The 19,943-nt window shown below is 41.9% G+C and overlaps 1 protein-coding gene across 13 annotated transcripts in view; it reads left to right on the plus strand.

The window, feature by feature from the left end:
- The first annotated feature begins 5,623 nt into the window (after window positions 1-5,623).
- LOC307070611 (neurexin-1a-like) overlaps window positions 5,624-19,943 on the plus strand; it is a 230,385-nt gene continuing 216,065 nt past the window's right edge. For 7 of the 13 annotated variants that reach the window (XM_079729148.1, XM_079729150.1, XM_079729153.1 and 4 more), the window contains exon 1: window positions 5,624-6,580. In XM_079729148.1, coding sequence (XP_079585274.1) covers window positions 5,869-6,580 — 712 coding nt within the window. In that variant the 5' untranslated portion in view covers window positions 5,624-5,868. Of the gene's footprint in view, window positions 6,581-19,726; window positions 19,745-19,943 lie in introns of all 13 variants that reach the window. The other 6 variants (XM_079729140.1, XM_079729147.1, XM_079729149.1 and 3 more) reach the window with 1 other exon arrangement.

Raw genomic sequence — 19,943 nt, forward strand, 5'->3', positions numbered from 1 at the left:
AGACAATATGGATGTGTTGGGAAAAGGGAGCAGGGAAAGAGGGGAATCAATCTTTCATGTATTTGAATGTGGGCGCAGTCAGACCCACACACAGCATCTCCCGTGACGTTCCAGCCAATAGTCTTTTCATGAGGATTCCTCCTCCCTCGCGTTGAGACCGCCTCACTCTCTCGATGGAGGATGAGGGGGCAGGGGCTACTAGCAATGTAATGTTGTCTAGCTCACCCCGATGGCCCAAGGTAAAAGGAGGGTCAAGGGGGGACCAAGTCTTCCAGGAAATTCCGTCGATGGAGCGAGAGATTGATGGATACACACGGCGGTGTTTGTAAAGCCGTGCTCTGCACACACTCAGCGGTGCATGGCCACTAGACCGCCATTACACCGCGAGACCTCTCACCCGCATTGAGCCCGGCTAGAAACAGAGTGTTGATAGGCTGTGTCAGAGGCGCGCCGGGAATGTAATCAACAGGGCCGCAGTGGTGATTCCTACGTACACATGATCGTAATGTAGCACTTCTCACTTCGGTGAAGCGTCATTAACTTCGTAGGACTACATGTGTAAGATAGGAGTAAAAGGCTGCCTGTGGTGTTTGTGGACAAAAGGTTTAGAAAATGGCAACTACCACTTCAAACTGGAAATTGACCAAAGACCCATGGCTCGTTCTCTGGACCGGATATCGATCGTTAAAGGAGAACAATGAGCAGCATTGCTGCTTTGAAGGTTTACAGACAACAGATTACTGCGTAAACCAATTGTGAACGGGGGAAGCCTTTCGAACAAAAGTTTAATCCCATCACAACAATGTGTTGTATTCCATATTTTGGGAATAATATGGAATGGAATGGGGGACATTTAAAGGTAGGGAATTCAATATGCTTGAATAATGCCTGGATCGTAAATGTCGTCAATGTTGGCCAAGGCAATTTGTTCCAGGCTGTCTGCTTATATGCACGGACCTCTGCGATTTCGAACAGGTGGACTATGTTTATGCTAACGCTTGCCTTATGCGTCGATAGGATCATTATGTACAAGTCAATACAATCAGAGGAGTCTTTCATGCTGGATATGTGGCCAGCACTCCACCCCTGCCCCTCTCCACTCCTCTAATCTAATAACTGTAATGAGAGATTTCCAAATTCAATCAGCTTTAATCTGGGGGATACAGCAACTCTCAGCAGGGACAGAGAGTGGTCTCAGCCGCTGGGTGAAGGTGCTGTTCTGAGGAGATCATGACGTTATGAAGAAACCATTCAGAAGCCCCAATGCAGTCGAATCCCCCTCTTCACTCTGTGCCCCCTCAACAATTGCTGTGATAGGCTGGGTCTCTGCTTCACCGTTAAACACACACACACACACACACACACACACACACACACACACACACACATGCAGTAGACTATAAAGGGCTGAACAAGTATAATACAAGTCTTTTCAGTTGAGTAGATCTCTTCTATACATAATGCATTCGACTTCTGTTCGATAATGTAATTTGTAAGTACTTCCTTTACACTGTCGTTGCAAGAATACATAAAAAAAACAAACTCTTGGTGTTCACAGACAAAATGCTTATTGGTGTGAAAACATAGTGTGGCTCTATAAACAAAAAACTCCCTGGAAATCCACTTACAATCAATCCACTTGTACATTTTTATGAAACTCTTTACATAATGATACACCGTTGACTATAATGGATTTCGGATATCTGTCATACGGATGAACCTCCGCAAGCCCCGTTCATCTGTCGTGCGTGTCGTTAACCGTACTCGGGGTTTGTCTTGACAGTCTCAGGAATCAGTAAACAAGCAGGGCGATGTGCAGGCGACACAGCTACAAAGACCTACGCGTGCTTGTTAGGCAACAGACATCAATTAACACATTTACTGAATTAATTACCGGAATAGAATTACATACACAACACCAGCTTTGTCATCGTTGCACCATCTTGGGTGGTTTCTCCCCAAATACTGATTAGATCTGCCTGTGGAGGCCATCCCTGGTGACTTATAGCCAGACCAATGATCCCTGATGGATTACCCATTGAGTTAGTTTATGGCTATACTAGAACACATCCTAAAGGTAAAAACATACCAAGTGAACAACAGTGTTTTTACACTTTTAGCATTTACGAAATAGAATTTGGTTAAGTAAACAGATTGCAGTTTTTTCTTCCTTTATCCTTAAAAAGGTACAATATGCAACGTTGACACCGAGCCTTTAAAGCGGTAGTGCGGTCCACATTCACAATGTTAGAGAGAGATGCTCCCCCCCCCCCTCCCCAGGCATGAAGCTCACGCTGGTTGCCAGGTTGGGGACACTGAACGGAAATGCCGATCTTTTATGACGATATTTTATGAGACAAGCAGAGTTATTACATTTTCCTACACTGAGAGTTGATCAGCTATTTATACATTTGCAATTATTTATTGTCAAAATAAAAGATAAACCAGCTCATGTGGCGTCCTCATCTGTGATCTATGCGGTCCCAATCTTTCGAATGTGACTCAAAGATTGACCTGTCTTCCAACATGTCTCTGGTCATGGAGATATTTCATAAGAGGATGCATCTTTTTAGGTCAGGTGGAATCTAGTACAATCTCAGCTGATCCAGTTAATTTGCTCGCTTACTTGGCTGCAGCACGCTGGGTTTGTTTGCGATTTGTTTCATGGCAACCCAGGGTACTTTGAGAACAGTGAATCATAATACAACAGCTAAAACAAGTTCCGACCCGGAACGGAAATTTAAAAAAAGAACACACGGGTTGTAGCATTTTTGACGGAGAAGCCAGTATTTCGTCACAGCATGTTTCCTTAATCTATGATGACACTTCGTGTTCATTTTATGAGTTAGTACCGTGAATTTGTGACATATCTCATTTAATGAGAGTAAGTTAACTGCCTGCCAGGCGGTTCTCGTTTGAAAGCCGCTTCGCTTCATCACAACCCATATTGGGTGGCGGCCATGTTTCTTCACAGCTCTGGTTCACTTATAGGAGCCTGTGATACATGCCATGCCAAAGTCTCTTCCATGTGCCGTTGAGGCAATTAACCACAGGAAGGGAACTTCTAGCAGTAGGCTATTCTAAAGTGGATTGGTGTGTAGATGCTGCCGACAGGGGATGGGTGATAGGTGGCCATTATTTTTCTTGTTACTATGGGCAGATAAATAGTAGAAAAAAATAGACACCTAAATCAATAACTCTCCTAGTGTGCTATGTTCGAATGAAACACATGGCTACAGTGTTGGACATTGGACGTAGGCTTTTCTTGTATATCACAAACAGGCTTAATTGATGTGATAGGCGCCAAAATTGTTGCACGTGCACGTCGCGCAATTCGTTGGTGGGGCGGAATGAGAGGCGCGTGAGGGACGGAAAGTGTGATGTTCTTCACGCGGCAGATTAAAACACATCGTTGCGATCTGGGTCCGATTCATCAAATCAACGCCGACCATTCCCTGTAACACACAGCGTCCTCCTCACCAATCTCCTTTTTTGCATGACAGCTCACCTGCGTGCACCGTTCACCATGTCTCCCCCTCTTTGCAAATAAAATCGCGAATTGTCATTACGATAAAGAGGCATGTTAATCCCAAATCTCCTACGCTGTGTCACACGGTGCATGTGGTGAATTATGATCAAGCAGACACATTCTGTTGGAGATACTGCATTCGGCCCCGCCCCTCCCCAGCAGGCATCAGAGGCGGACACGTGACGCTGGGTCTCTGGCTTCTGACAGTCGCTGGATAAGCTCAACAGGGAAACAGATGCACCTTCTCCCCAATGAGCCCGGATTTTGCCCCGCTATTCGGCTGCCTCAATTTAAGTTTGTTAGGATATTCCGGATCGCAGGGGGACTTCTCAAGGTAATTTCACTTTTGTTATTTTGGAGGTTTGGGAGACTTTGAGGGGAGAGTGTACCTATCTTTTTTTGTGTGCTGAAGCTCCGCTTGGTTTGAAAAGAGCCCAGTGTTGAAGGGTTTATAGGAGGATTTCAGACAAAGTGTGTGAAGCAGCCCGGGAAATAAATACTAACGTGTAAAGAAACTGAACCTGCGTTGGTTGGTATATTTCCGAAATTATTTAGCCTAGGCGACAGGCTCCCGTGAAGGTAAAGGTATCCAACAGTCAAAGTAATCTGTCAAATAATTTTCCATCTTGCCTATCGCTTTATTGGTATACCATCACTACAATCTTGCTACAATTCATCGACATTCTAGATATCAGTATCATTTAAATGTAATGATGATAACATTCTGTGGAGTGAAATTTAGTTGCTGTCCCGTTTTGGAAAAAAAAATCACATCCAAACAAATAGAAACATTGCCTGTGATGATAAGATATTGATTAACATTTGGTGATGGCCGAAAGACTGTGCCCTTTCCTCACATAATGGAGACTTTAGCTGATGTCTTATATCGTACCTATTATTTATGCAGGTAATCATAAAGTGTCGCTGGTTCTTCTGCCCATATTGGATGTTTTTCTTCATTTTTCTCTCCTCTTAAAAAACAAAACACGCAGTTTACAGAGCATGACATTGATGGACATGTTTAGTGTGTAGGAGATATCACGTTGATATAATTATAGAATATCCTGGCCTGGTTAGATTAAGTTTAAAGTGTTGGGAAGGGCGAGGGTCCTAGGATATTTCGGTCCGCGAGACAAAGCCGCTCTTCACGGACATTTTGGGCAAAATGACGCACCTTTTAAGATATATATATATATGTACTAAGAAAAATATCATTCACAGAACAACAGCTCCTGTAACTTAAAGCATTGTGAAGCGTCGTTTGTCAACATGAGCATATCTCCCCTCGAACACTGTTTTGGATCATCTACTGGACGTGTGCCATTAGGAGTGAAACTCTCCCGTGAAATTCCGCGCAGGTTTTCATTTTTCGAGGTTAACATAAAAAGTCGATGCGTTCAATCGACTTTAATATAAAACGTCATCAGTCGTCATTCACTTATACATATCAGTCCGGTCACGATGTGCACGAGCGACACGCATCTCGCCTGTGCCTGGAGTGGACTCAATTACGGTGATGCAATGAGTCACCCTCTCATATGCACTGCTTTATACGCGATGCATATATACATATACGTGTGTACCCCTAGTTGTTAATCATGGACTCAATTTGAAGCTGATAAGATCTTTTTTGTTGTCTTTCTTCCTCACAGCCCCCCTTGGGATCGCGGTCAGTTCTGACGGGGACGGCGTTTGTTCTGCTGAGTTTATCACACGGTGGTGGTGCTCCACCTCCACCCATATGGCTTATTTTCCCCTTGTTGCTTCGGAATACACTCACTGAAAAGCAGCCCAAAGCCATTCTCCCGGTGACCGACCGAAGAATATCGGAATGAACCTGAAGAGTAGAGCGGTCATTTCAACGCAGAAACCGCGACACGCAGACTACCGGTCACTGAAGGATCTCCTCCATAATTACACAGGGCTATATTAGAGCCCGATGGATGTCTGACTCCTTCTGCTCTTGATAGCTATGGCAGACTGGACCTTTAAATAGTTCGATCCTGGGTGTAAGAGAGAGCCGTTTGGCCTACATAGTGTGAAGTAATGATATTTGCTCCGGGAGATTAGTCTTGGCTTGGTCTGCTATGCAAATATAGGCCCTCCCGGTTCCTTTAGCTAGTTTTTTCCTTCTACAATGCATCGGTTCAGTCCACAATTTCAACGTGGGCAGTCTATCGCATGCCTATTAGCAAACCCTTCCTTCGAAGTCACACTTTAAAATTTTCTGGGGTTGAAGAAAACCTTAAAATTTAAAAAACAACAAAAAACAGCATAAAAATAGAAACAGCATCCCACTATAGTAGATATCTAACTGACACCGTGGTTCCGGTTGCACCATGGTTCTGGTCATGCGACATGGGGCCCATGTCGTGTGGTGCTGCCTGCTGGTGTGTTGCCTGGCAGAGATCGGGACGTGTCTAGAGTTCACAGGTGCAGAGAGCCAGTGGGCTCGGTTTCCGGTGTGGAACGCGTGCTGCGAGAGCGAGATGAGTTTCACCATGAAAACCAAGAGTTCCCACGGCCTCCTCGTGTACTTTGACGACGAGGGCTTCTGTGACTTTCTAGAACTCCTCATACAGAACGGCAAACTCAGCCTCCGCTTCTCCATCTTCTGCGCCGAGCCCGCCACCGTGCTCACGGACACGGAGGTCAACGACAGCGAGTGGCACGAGGTGACCATCCGGAGGAACTTCAAAAACACGACGCTGGTGGTGGACAATGAGGTCAAATGGGTCGAGGTGAAGTCCAAACGGCGGGATATGACCGTGTTCAGCCACTTGTTCGTGGGTGGAATACCACCGGAGTTACGTTCCGTGGCGTTGCGTCTCACCTCGTCCGTGGTGAAGGACCAGGCGCCCTTCGCTGGATGGATAACTGACATAAAGGTCAACAAAACGGAGTCGGTGATGGTCAACAGCGAAGGTGTCCTGGCCGACCTCTGCGGTGCGGCAAACATGTGCCTAAACGGCGGAGTGTGCAGTTTAATTGACAACGAGCCGTCATGTGACTGCTCCCAGACTGGGTTCCAAGGCAAGGACTGCAGTGAAGGTAAGAGACGTGAAGGATCCGGTTTAGGAGATACAAGCTTTGAGCATCGCTCCCCCCGCCCCTCCCCCCATATAAACACACACACACACACACACACACACACACACACACACACACACACACACACACACACACACACACACACACACACACACACACACACACACACACACACACACACCACTTATCAACAGAAACACTGACACCTGCTAAACCCCATGCTAATAATAGTAGACTAGCTACTGCATGCTTGTTCAAAGCATCCTCCTTTTATCGTAACAATAACCCAAAACAAGTGGATATTCAAAAGCACATTATTGAGTATAATGAGTGACGTTCCTGCAGGACCTCATTAGCGATACAGGTGTTGGCTAACTCCAAAGCTAAAGCCTGGCCTATGATCAAGTATAATACGGAAGACCACACTATTAGCGTTTTAAATGTAATATGGTCATAATGTTTACAGACCCCTTCAGAAAGTGGGCCCATATATCTTCCAACAGAATATTCCATGTTAACTTCTATTTGATTATATTAGAAAATGCTAACTCAATATTTAGCCCTATAGAGATGTATTAATATCAGCCAAGAGCGGAGAAGATTGATCCCTATTCATGTGATTCAACACTCCCACTACCACTGAATGAGACGCAGCTATATGTGTAGTGTTTCTCTGGTAATCCACTTAACTCAAGACGGTTGACTATAAACGCAATGATTTGGATCTTGCCTGGTAATGCTAATACGTTATTTTCCCCTTAGAAATTATAGTTTTTTGATTACAGTTTTGTGTGAGCCTACCATTTAATCAAATAGAAGACTTATTAAACATATAGTAGAACCCTTAATCTATTAGCAGATCCACACTTAGCAGATACCTCTCATTGTAAATAGCCTAGTCTAATACCAACAGAGGATCCATGACAATGCTGTTCCTGGTGCTTCCTGAGCAACACACTCATAACAACCAACCATTAATTCATATAATATCATTACATGTTCATAGTTTCATTATTTTTAGTAATGGGCCAGTGGGTGGTAGGGCTGTAAGCTAATGGATCACGGACAGCCTCAAAATACCTTATTTATATTTCATGGAGGTGGTTTACTTCTGTTTTCAATGTGTTGTTATTCTTTGTATTGCAAATGACTATACTGCAGAGTTAATGAAACATCGAGTTGCACTTGCAGAACATACTCTCTTTCTTTCATAAAATATGTTGCTTTTGCAACTGAACTAGCTTTTTAACATACTATCTCACACCATGGGGATTTGACATTTGGCAGGACTGTCTAATGATAAAAGCAGTGATAGATAATTAATACACAAGCCTAAGATTATCTTGAAACCCTTGTGTACACTTGTGTCTGTTGGATCTGTGAATGTTCGCACAGGCATTGATTACGAGTTGCATTTGAGACACTATGTGTTTGGAGAGGAATGCATCTGAAATGTTTAATTTGAAGGGTGATAATTGGACACACTTTGCTTTGTTTTGACATATGACTTGTCCGACTTAAACCAAACAAAAAAACGTCAGATCTACCTCAGTTTCTGAGATTCTTCTCTCAGATGTGACGGTTCTGTTTGTTGCACTCAGGCTCCCATACAAAGCCATGCTCATGTTATGTCAACATGTGTTTGTGTCAACACAGCTTTGTTTATCTTATACCTTCTTCCCATCATTCAAACACAAGAAGCAGCTTGTATTCACTCATCTCTGTCGTTTTTATGATTCCATGCCAGTGTACTATCCAGAAATGTACAGTTACAAACCGTTTTCTGACATTACTAGTTATCATAGTCATCTGACATAACTGAAAGAATTGTATCTGACACTGCTCGTTAAAACATCACAGGGATAAGGAAACATTGACCTGACATGTGTAATGCCTGCAGTGGATGACCTTATCCAATCATATTTTGGAACTGGGTTCAGCGATAACATTAGGCATATATTCGCTGCTAGCATCCACTCACCATATAATCCAGATCATATGGCCATTAAAATAGACACTTATTCCTAAATAAGCCTGATTTGCACAAGCCATTATCAATCCATTATCAATGGATTGATAATGGCAAAAAAAAGTGAACTCCCAATTCGCAGATGAGTAGGCACATTCATCAGACAAATCCTATGAAATGAGATGCGAACACAAACTAACACTTAACACACAGTGTCAAATTCTAGCTCAACATATTAAAAAAATCCTTTCAAGAGAATGCAATTAATATGTTCATCTCGACCAGAATGCTGAATGTATAAACCCCATCAGGATTCAATAGGTTGTCACGCCCCCCCCCCCCACACTCCCCAATCCTGCGTGTAAAGCATTGAAAACGACAGTCAGACGCTTCGCACAATAAGGCATCATTACATTAATAGAGGATTCCAGAGGCTCTAATTTAATGATCTGCCTTATTGTGTCTTGCTGCGTTACAAATCCCCGCTGAATTGCGTGCTGATGTAACCAGCGATAATATTGCATCCGGCCATTGCGTTGCGGTTATTGATGCACAAAGGCACGAGGAAATCAGTGTGGCTTCCTCCTTTTTTCATTTCTTCAGAATAGGCCCCATTTTACTGAGCTGTTAGTGGCTCGATGTCTGTGTTAGCCCATGGGAAGGGGACGGCTCATCAGCTGTTGGGTACAAAGTTATCGTTTTTCACCTGTAAGCTTAATCCTTTCTAACGTCAGGTAGCATTTTGTAATGTTTTCTGGGTTCTTTTTGGTCTTTTGCGCTTTCTTGGTTGAGCTGCTAATGAAAAACCTAACAGAAATCAACAGCTGAACTAATGGGTGGGAAATAGATTTCAGTGGTCGACTTATCTTTATAAAGGGAACTCTGGGTATTGTTTTTCCAAAAAGCCCGGATGTAAGATTAAGGCTACATAATTTGCCAATGGTGTTCTCCTACGACTTAAACACAAGTCTTTATGAAAAGCATTGTTTCTTAAGGAGGAAAAACACCTTTTAATCCTGCTTGTTCTTTTGTGGTGTTTAGGTGTGATTACAGATAAAGGCTTCTGGAGGGATAGGTTCTGCATCCCTTAACTTAATACAATACTATTACTCTTCAAGGTATGAATAGAGTTGACATTAAACAGGCGCAATGTTCTTCTTCTCTACACTGGTGAGTCTTTTCCTCCCTGTGATGACGAATTCTCCATAGGTAACACTGCTAGGGAATTTCTTTGTTCCTGCATTTCTTCATTCTAATCTTTTTTTCCTCTCTCTGACATACACAATGTGGAGAGGACATCCCAGTAGGGTTGGCTAATAGGGTTAATAGAACCATGAATCGTGAAGCTAATTAAAAAGAATGCGAGGGGGTTCCACCAAGCCCTACCTGGCCCTGCTAACACACACCTCACACAATCGTCCCCAACATAACCAAGTCGAACGCTGTACAATACGCACATACAGATGTCTGCCAATAGACGATATTGCTTTTTAAACAGTCACTCATGCATAGGCGCACCAAAGCGCTGCAAATGCCTTGATGCATAACATCCTCTTGCTGTTTAAGCATGCAGCAAACAGAATAATGATAACATTCATATACTTTTCCATCCTTCCTTCTTTTGTGGCAAAATATAGCAACAGCTTGAGGCATTCACAGACATACCCAGGGTGTACAACACGGCCTATATTCCCTACCCTATAGATAATATATGATGCTAGCAAGATGGTGTGGTTGTTTAAAACAGCCCATTGCACAGTGAGCGTCAGCACCACCAACAACAACGTCAGATTCTGACGGCGATGCTGCGGTATTGATTGAATCTGTAATCAGATTATATAAGTAGCTGGCCATGTCTTGCTGTGTTAAGGAGGCGAACACCGACACTAGATGACGTTGTCTCTCGATTTGTTAACACCCTGCTATTGGCTAAGTGGAGGACAAACTAATGTCTGTTTGGACATGCTATCCATTTGAATTAATGATCAGGCACATTCTTTAAAATAGTGACCCATATTATAAGACTAAAATTGGGGGATAGGGGGCGGGGAGGGTATGCTATCGCGTATAAAAGGTTATGGATTTGGAAGTTTTCCATATTGGATTTGTATTGAAAATCAGAGACATTTCTGACCTTACCAAATACCAATACTACCCCTGTAATTAGCAAATGCAAAATGTAGATCCATGACGTAATTTCCCCACTACTTTGGCATTTACCTTTCCATTAAATAATTTCAAATCTGCTGTATTACGCATTTGATCAAATGAAAGGATTACAGGATTTGCCACCAGAACCTTCAACTTCCACCAAACAAACACAAGCTGGTACATTGTAGACACACACGCAACCAGACATGGGCACACTCACACACACACACACACACACACACACACACACACACACACACACACACACACACACACACACACACACACACACACACACACACACACACACACACATTTGCGGATCCCACTGTCTGGTTAAAACAATTATTTAAATGCACTGTTCTGTTCAGCAGGATAAGTTCTTTTTTCATTAGTAAAAAAACATAAATGCACTGCACAACTCCTCCATTTATCATTTTGAAATTAAATATTTATGCAGAGGCAATATTTATGTGGAGGCAAAACTAGAGCAACATTATAGTGTTTTTCTATTCACAATATATGATTTATTTGTGTGTAGCCTACACTTATGGGAAGATACCGTTGTTGCCATGCCCTATTTCCATTCTCCAGTCTTTTAGTTACTGTGCATACGTGCTAGGCTATATTCCTTCACGCTTAGCTGCCACACTACTGTATCGAGGTCAATATACATGTGTGGAGAAACGTTCACCAAGACTTGAACGTGGCTAGACGAAAGGTAATCCACCTTTTACTTTGTCAGCTGATAACCACTTGAAAATGTATTTTATTGTTCATCTTCTATTGTTCAAGAGGTAGATAACGTTTAAGGTACTATGTGCAGGATTTCACATGCCACAAATTGATTTAAATTGCATATATATGAACAGTTATAGTCTACCTTGAAAAAATGAGAGCTTCCCGACTCTATGTGGTAGAATCTGGGCCTGTGGGCAGGTTTTTATTATATTCTAACCGGGACGGTTTTGCCTGGGAAAAAGGAAGATAGTGAAATAGGAATGGAGGTCAAGGAGGACCCGGTTCCAAATTCTCAAATTCCGATAAATCAATAAGGTCCAAGCTTATCGATACTGCTATCGAGTCCAGAGGCTCCTACTTCTAAGTGTTGATACTTGCAAAAACATCTGTTCTTTCAAAGCTTTTTACTTTTATGTGCATTTTATGTGCATTATATCCGCTCACGCCACTCCCATTGAACACGAGAAAACTATATTATTTTTAAGAACACGATCAATTCTACATTTATTACAATAAAATCATAGTTGTAATTGAAAGGTATTGGCTAGAATATCACACTTTTCTGTAAGTGGTGGTTGACGTTGATTGCCTGTACACAGTTTACTTTTACTTCTCTTTTACTGGTATATTATACTCTGCTCAAAGTAGTAGCCCTTTGTTGTGTTTTTTTCAGTTGCTTTTGTTAAATGGAAATTGTAGTAGAATTGGGTAAGCACAGCCTGACTGTGTGATTGTGATGTAGTCTTGACAGTTTTATTGCTCAATGCTTTTGCTCTGTCAACACCTTTAGTCTTTGGTTCCGTATATGAAGCAAGACATGGAAATTGGGGCACACAAATAGCATCACTATCACATCGCCCGACGATTCTAAAAATAAATCAATCGAACTGTGTTTACCAGTGTCAACCTTTGGCTATGGATACATGCATTCTAATGTTGCACTGCTGGGTAAAGACCTAATGAACATGCCCTCCTTGCTCTGATCCAGTTTGCCCTTGATGCTGCCTGACTGCTAGGGCTTGTGCTCTATAGTGCTCTATGTAATCGTACACATACTAGATGATTTCTTTTATTTCTCCGGTTCAAGATGCTGTTACGCCATTATTACATCCTTGTTACATTTCTAAGTCTAGGTTGGTTTCATCGGGAAAACCGATATTTCCATTTAATAAAAAACTGAGGTTTGTGTTGTTGAATATCAATAGTTGTGTGGTTCTGCCGCTGTACGGCTCAACAGCGCAGGGTCCACTCCCATATCGTGTTCCCCCTGTGGGGAGTCTGAGTTCCCTGCCTTTGTTTGTACTGGTTCTGCTCTGTGTTCTGACTCCCAACAGACATGCTGGGCAGGCTAATTGGCGACCCTATATATTTGCAGTGGTTGGAGATGACTGTGTTTGTGTCTAGGTTTATTTATTAGTATCAGTTTATTTTTCGATCGTCCGATTTATTTCTTCATTAGTGACATTTCCCCTTCGGATTCACGTTATTGCTAATTTCCATGCGTTTTTCTTTTGAATTATTTCATTGCAGGGATTTGCTTTGACATTTTCTTTATTACGGCACACTGCCATAATTAGTATTTCATTCATAGGCTTAATTCTAATCACAGATCAAATTCTTGCTTTACTTCATTTCTGTACATTTGTTTCATTATGATCCAAAATGCCATCCCAGATGCCTTCTGTCACGTAGGGATAATGCGTGCATTAATGTGATTGGTTAGGGATAATGCATGCATTAATGTGATTGGTTACTTTCTCTTTGGCGTGTCTATCATTGTGTCATGTGACCCCAGTTGTTCTCTGAAGGTGTCATTCTGTCTACAAGCCTGCAGCTCTAGGCAGAGAACAGCCGATTAATGGTATAGCGCTGTCTCCCAGTCCAAAGACAGATATAAGGATCAAAAGATTAGGGGGGTCTTCCCACAGGATTTTTTGCCTTGTTTAAATACATCCGCTGCCGACTGTCACAGGAGTGTCCTCTCAAAGGAGATTCCTCCCAGAGCCAAAGGGAGATACACACATTCTGAGACTAGCTGACATACACAGACATGCACACGAACACACACACGTAGACAATATACTGTATACTAGCTCTTTTTTTATGGAAAGACAGAATGATAGTGGTCAGAACTGCATTCAGATGTAAGTTAAACATTGCACCCTGAATCTATGACATAAGAGTGTACCTCTCATTGTAAAAAGCCTAACCTAACACTGACAATGGATTTATGACAATGCTGTTCCTGGTGATTCCCGAGCTACAGACTCCACCATAGGAAGTGTAGTGTTTTCGTCAAATGACGAATGGAAATGACGAATGTTTAATCTTTAAGTCTGGAAGTAAATCATGCTTCATTCCTTGTCGTTTTGACTTTATATTTTAAAAGAGGGCGATAGCTAAATTATTTATAAATCAATATATTCCGGCCTATAGACGTTGTCTTTTTCCATTTTCCTCATCCTATCTATTATATAAAGGCCATGTTCCTGCCTCGCCTTCCTCCTACTGTTCCTAGAGCTGAGCTTTACTTTTTGCTTTCTGCTTTGGGGGAATGTTAGTACACTTTTTTGTAACTGAAGCAAAAGAACAGTGCACCTCAAATCAGGATTTGCTCATCATTAGAAGACTGTATGAGCCATAAATAGAATTTCCCTGAGCAGCGAAAAACAGTGTGTGAGTCCTGGTTGTTCTGGACGTACGACTCTAATTCCTACTACCGTAGAAAATGAGCCGAGACCGAGGTTTATTCGCATTGCCGTTTCTCAATTCCATTGCATTCAAACGACTTCAAGGATGCAAGAGTTTAGAGCAGCTATTGCATGCCTGAAAGATGCACTAGTACTTTCCCTGTTTATTGTCAATCCTTGGATTAAGGTTTTGAAGACCTTAAGCCATTGTGATTATCCTGGTGGAATCACTCCCGCCCACAATACACATACACACCACTCACAAGAGTGAGTGGTTTGCTCTTTAGCACATCTGCTGCTGCCAGGCTCTTTCTGTTGGGCTAAGGTCAGATAATGGTCTTCTTAAAGACAGCTAAGGCAGGCCATTGTCAACATCACGTCGCCTGCAAGGAGCACATAGCAGCTGGAAATTGTTTTTTCTAATAACTACGACTACTTTGTCAACGTTTAGGAAAAGGCGTATGTAATGTTATTTTAGTGTGTTAAGTATTCTGCAATTGAAGGAATATTTCAGGCTAACGGATAGGAATTTCATTCAGAAGATATGATAGAAGCTGGCCTTCAAGCAAGCCGGACAACTCTGTTGTCGTCATTGCAAAGATTCTGAAAGCATTTTTTGACTCTTCTACTCGAGTCAAAAAAATGTTGGATTGAATCGGAAAATGGTTAGAGATGGTAAGTGGTTAATGGACTGCAGTCATAGATTTTTATATTCCATAGCCACGATGGCCACTCAAACGACTCCAGAAGACAGAGACAGGGCCCAGCAGTAACACATTTAGGTGGCCTCGTACTGAAAGCGAAAGAACGAAATTGTGCACCGCATCTGCGGCTGCAGGTTCTATTGATTTCTATCCGAGGGGCACGTCATCGAGTTCTTCCCCCCCCCCCGCCCCCCACTCCTCGCCCCGTAGCCTGAGCAGGATAATGAGGAAAATGGTGCGTGCGGTAATGCTGCTAACACTCCCCAGGTAGATAGATGCATTAGGTTCAGGCTGCGCTGCTGAAAAATGAGCCCGCCGCACTTAAACTCATTACTCTTGATTTGGTCCAAATTGTAATTTAACAACAAATCGATCCATTGGTTGAACTGATCTTTTGCGGCAAAGGCTTGTGTATTATTCTCCCTTAAAGCACTAGAGCAGCGGGCTGGGGAGAATCGGTTGGTAAAGCGGCAGTTGGACTATTTTCAGCACTTATAGATCATGTCTGTTTTTTGGTTACCGCCTCAAATACAGATTGATTATCTTCTTGGGCACATAAACATTGGCTGCGAAAGTTTGCCTCCGTGGAACTATTAGTGTTATATATTTCTAAAACCTTTTTAAGTTGAAACATTGGGGCCAAGGAAGCTCAGCTTCTGCCTATCCCCCTGTAACAAATCGCTTGATGACTTTATATTCTAAAAATAAAAAACGCCACGTTTATTGCATCACTAATTTTCTCTCTCACCCTGGCTCAGCATTCTCCTTGCCGACTGGCCAATATGTTGTCCTGAATCTGTCATCAAGGCTGACTTTACAATGCATGCTTATCATGCAGCGTTTTCCCTCTCTGTCACTCACCCTAAATTAGAGTGGCACACATATCAATCTCGGACTATCTGGCATTCAGTCCGGTGGGCAGACCTACCTGAGTGGGGTGCAATCAATCAAAGTCAGGATACATGCATTTCAAATGCACAACTCTTAGTAATGGAACAAGGGAAGGCTTTGGTCTTCAAGTAAATACATCCAAGGCATTGTGACGTTGAGGCAGTCAAATTAAAAACGCACACACGCAAACAAACATGGTCATATAGGATTTTGATAATAAAATAATAGTTCTCAAAGCAACTTAACCCTTAATTTGTTTCGAAATGGTCTTGCTCTCCTTACTACACGATTGATTGGTTGACCCGGTGCCGATGTGACATACCAACACCAGCAGTTTCATCACGCGGCCGTAACTGTGCTTGGTACTGCTCTCTGCCTTTCTCACGGTTTGATTCTGTTGTTGTTTCTCTCTCTCAATGATGACAAACTCTATTTTGATTTAGTTTTTTTAGTGCACGCTATTATCATTCTGCTGTCAGCAATGGCCAATTAAACCCAGCTATGAGGGTACAATGTTGAGTTTGTTTGGTTGCGCAAACGGTGGTAGCCTGCCTGGTATTGTTTACTGCTGCTGGGTGTGCGCTCAGGCATCCCATTCTCTTCTCTCTCGCCACGCAAACCAGGGCGTAGTCGGTGCCAATTTCTCAAACAATTGTTAAATATATAATGAACTTAACAATCAGCAAAATAAAAGCAAACACGTTTTCAGTAGGCACTGAAAAAGCCCTAACCGTGCAATGAGAAAACGGCCTCGCACTGAACTGTTTTTCATGCTTTTGTGTTTGTGAAGCTCCCTGGTTTTGGTTTAAACCAGATTCAGCCTCTGGCTCAGAATCAGCTAGAAGGCAATAAGATTGCCGACCGATCTTCCTCTCAACATGTTCATGGTTATCAAGATGGACACAGTTTTGATAAACATGCGTGCTATTGGCCCCTTTAACAATTAACCAAGTACGATTTGGGGAAAAAGCTTGGGAGATAGTGTTTAGACATTTTTTTTTTCATAGAAAAAGGATTATAAAATACTATCAAATAAAAACCCAGACAGGAAATGATGACGCAGGAAGCACAAGACGGAAATAGGAAAGAACACTAATTCAAATCATATTATCTATGCACAATATGAATGTATTCGTATTGTCCTTACACACTTATGAAAGCCGTGACGTAGTCATGGCTCCTGATCGCTGTAACTCAGGACTGCCACCGCAGCGTGCGTCTGCAAACCATTTGTAACTTTTGCATTTGATAATTTGGTACAAAATGAAGGAGATTATGTGCACGTCACATCCTTGATCCCAGATGCTAAATGTTTTATTTATTTATTTTTGAATTGGCTACACACTGTGTTTTGTTCTTTGACAACACAAGAGCCCCCCACAAGAGGAAGATCTTGACTGATGTAAAAGATGAGTTCATTGTGGTTTTTGTGTTTCAAGTACAATGGGATTGGGATCAGTTTACTAGGGGGATTACAAGGATTTAGTTCTCTGGATTATGATGAAACCAGCTGGATACATTTTGTAAAAGAAGAATTGTGTGACGGATGTGCGTGTGTGTGTGTGACGTGTGTGTGTGTGTGTGTGTGTGTGTGTGTGTGTGTGTGTGTGTGTGTGTGTGTGTTTGTGCACATGCAGTTGCACATGTGAGACACAAATATGTAGAGAGGACATAGTGGGATGGGGTCTGCATGTTAACAATACTATTAAATGTAATGTCTTGATAACTTTTTATACCTGTATCTTTGTATTAAAAGGCAAGTAGCAATAACTTTAACTTGAGATTATCCAAGACATTTATATGTATAACTACCATTTTTTCACCTTCATTTTTGTGATTTACATTTGAAAATAGACATAGCTTGTATTATATCAGTTTTTTACCCTTTTTTGGGATTCTTTGTTACGCTGATGTTCACAGTTGTTATAGGAATTCAGGCATGCACCTTCTTAACTCATCTTAGATTTAAAATTACTGCTCATGCTCATGTCGTAATCTAAAAAAGGTTTGCTTTCATAACAAATAATTAAAGAAAGGGAAGCACTACACTGCGATAAACTGTACTCTCACATTCACTGCAAAACAAAAATAATACTTTTTTTTAATTGAACCTGAAAATTCAGCTGAGGACCCTATTACACCTGAGCTCACCGCAATAATGTCTCATTTAAATGCCATTATAAATATGTGTAAGTTATAGATTGCTTTGCCAGACGCATTTATTACAAATCATTTCCATAACCCTTTGGTTGGAGTCCTGAGGTTAGCCAGGGGGCTGATTAGGTAAGGTCTCATATTAAATTCCTCCTTTTGTGAACAAAGTACAAATTTAACCGATGCGTTATTCAACCCATTCCGGTGGTTCAATCGAGGATATAGGGGGATTAGCATAGTGGCTAGAACTGACTCCTTGCTGCTTCAGTGTGTTTCTTCTGTGGTTTTCTACTGGCTTCTCCAGTTTCCTCCCATCATCACCACCGCCAACCACCAACCACCACCACCACAAACACATGCACAGGTTAAACTAATTGGAGAAATCAAATCACCACCTAGACCAGTTATTGTGATGGACTTCCAGTCAGCTTGTCACCCTGACTTCCGTCAGTAATCTGATATTTTAGCTCCATGGTCCAAACACAGAACTGGACCACGAATGGACCATATAGTCATGGAGGTCAAAGTCGGCCGTACTGTATTATTGTTTTGTAAGTTGTTCACAAAATGATGATTTAGTTTTGTGTGTGTGCATGATGTCTTATTCAGAGGGAGAAGCAGTTGGTATGGTAAGTTCTGAGTCTGTAAATCTGTTGAATTTGGGCAAGCAACTCTTAAAAAGAGGTAGGAGGTTTGTTTGTTTTGATTTGTATTAAAGGCTTTGTTGCCTTTTCTTAGATAATACATCTGAATTGTGGATATTTCAAATATTAGAGTAATTTACTTTTTAATTGACTAGCTTGACGTAGGATTTGAATAATAATAAATAAAAAAGAACAAATCGTTTGAGACGGAAGACTGGGTTTTCATGGATTTTCTTCATTTTCATACCTTTCAGTGTTTTTCTTCTGCAGGCATCGCTATTTGTCTTTAATCATCTTTACATTGAATATACTTTTGATCTGACTCAGACGAAGATGCGTTTAAGGCAACCTGGTTGTTTAAAACCGTTCATCTTAAGTGTGATGCATGTTTCACATCTCATCACACTGAATGTATTTCATTTCACAGATGCAGCATGTCATTTATCATGCATATTTGCTTTATTGTAGTTCTATTCACTGATATGCAACAGATAATTACAGTGCTAGTGCACTCACAATAACTTCACAGTGCATTGACAATCTCACTTTGGCAAAATCCACTATGATTGGCGCGATTGCAAGTCACTTTGCCTTGGTATAGTAATTCTATGTTTAAAGGTTATAATTTAGATGTGTTTCAGGAGGCGTCAAAATGAGGAATAGGTATGATAAGTACATTTGTTAATAGGAGCATTTAATGAGATATAGCCTAGGTTGAGAGAGTTTAGATGTAATACTCAAACATGACCCACATGACACGCGATCATAATGATTTTTATCGGGGCTTATATTCTAATGACAGTAAATTTAGCATCTAATCCCTAGCATGGTAATATGGTTAATGTCATCTTAAAACAAGCCTTTCAGCTTAAGTCAAAACAAGTAACGCGGCATCCAGAGTCTTCCTTATCCAGTCAAACCCTGAACACAACTCAATCTCACAACCCCAAGCCGAACTCACCAGGCCGAATACTTAGGCCCGTACATTTCAGACGGTGTACACACAGGCGGCTGAAAACGAGTTGACTTACTATTATCTTCTAATAAAATCAAAGCCTTGTCAGCAAGGGTTACTATAGGGCACACAGTCTGCACGTGATGTTTAAGCCTTGCATGGAGAACACATGCAACAGCCAGTGCTTGTCTGCATGCTGGTTAATGAATGTCTCCCTCTTTCTCTCCCCGCCCGGCCCTGCTTGCAGAGGACGCTGCTGCCGAAGGTGGGTATTTTGAGGAGAACCACCGCTCTGTTCTGTGTCTGTGCTTTGTGGAGCTGTACCCATTTTAACGGTGTAGGGATTCTGTTAAAGACATTTCGTAGGACATCTTGTAGGGTTGATAATGAGACACTGGTGCCCCCCTGGAACGGTAGGTCCCAGTCCGTGTTTTTCTGAAAGAATAAAGGCCGACTCAGTCCCA

The sequence above is a fragment of the Pollachius pollachius genome, assembly GCF_949987615.1.
Source record: "Pollachius pollachius genome assembly, chromosome: 2".
Lineage (NCBI taxonomy): Eukaryota > Metazoa > Chordata > Actinopteri > Gadiformes > Gadidae > Pollachius > Pollachius pollachius.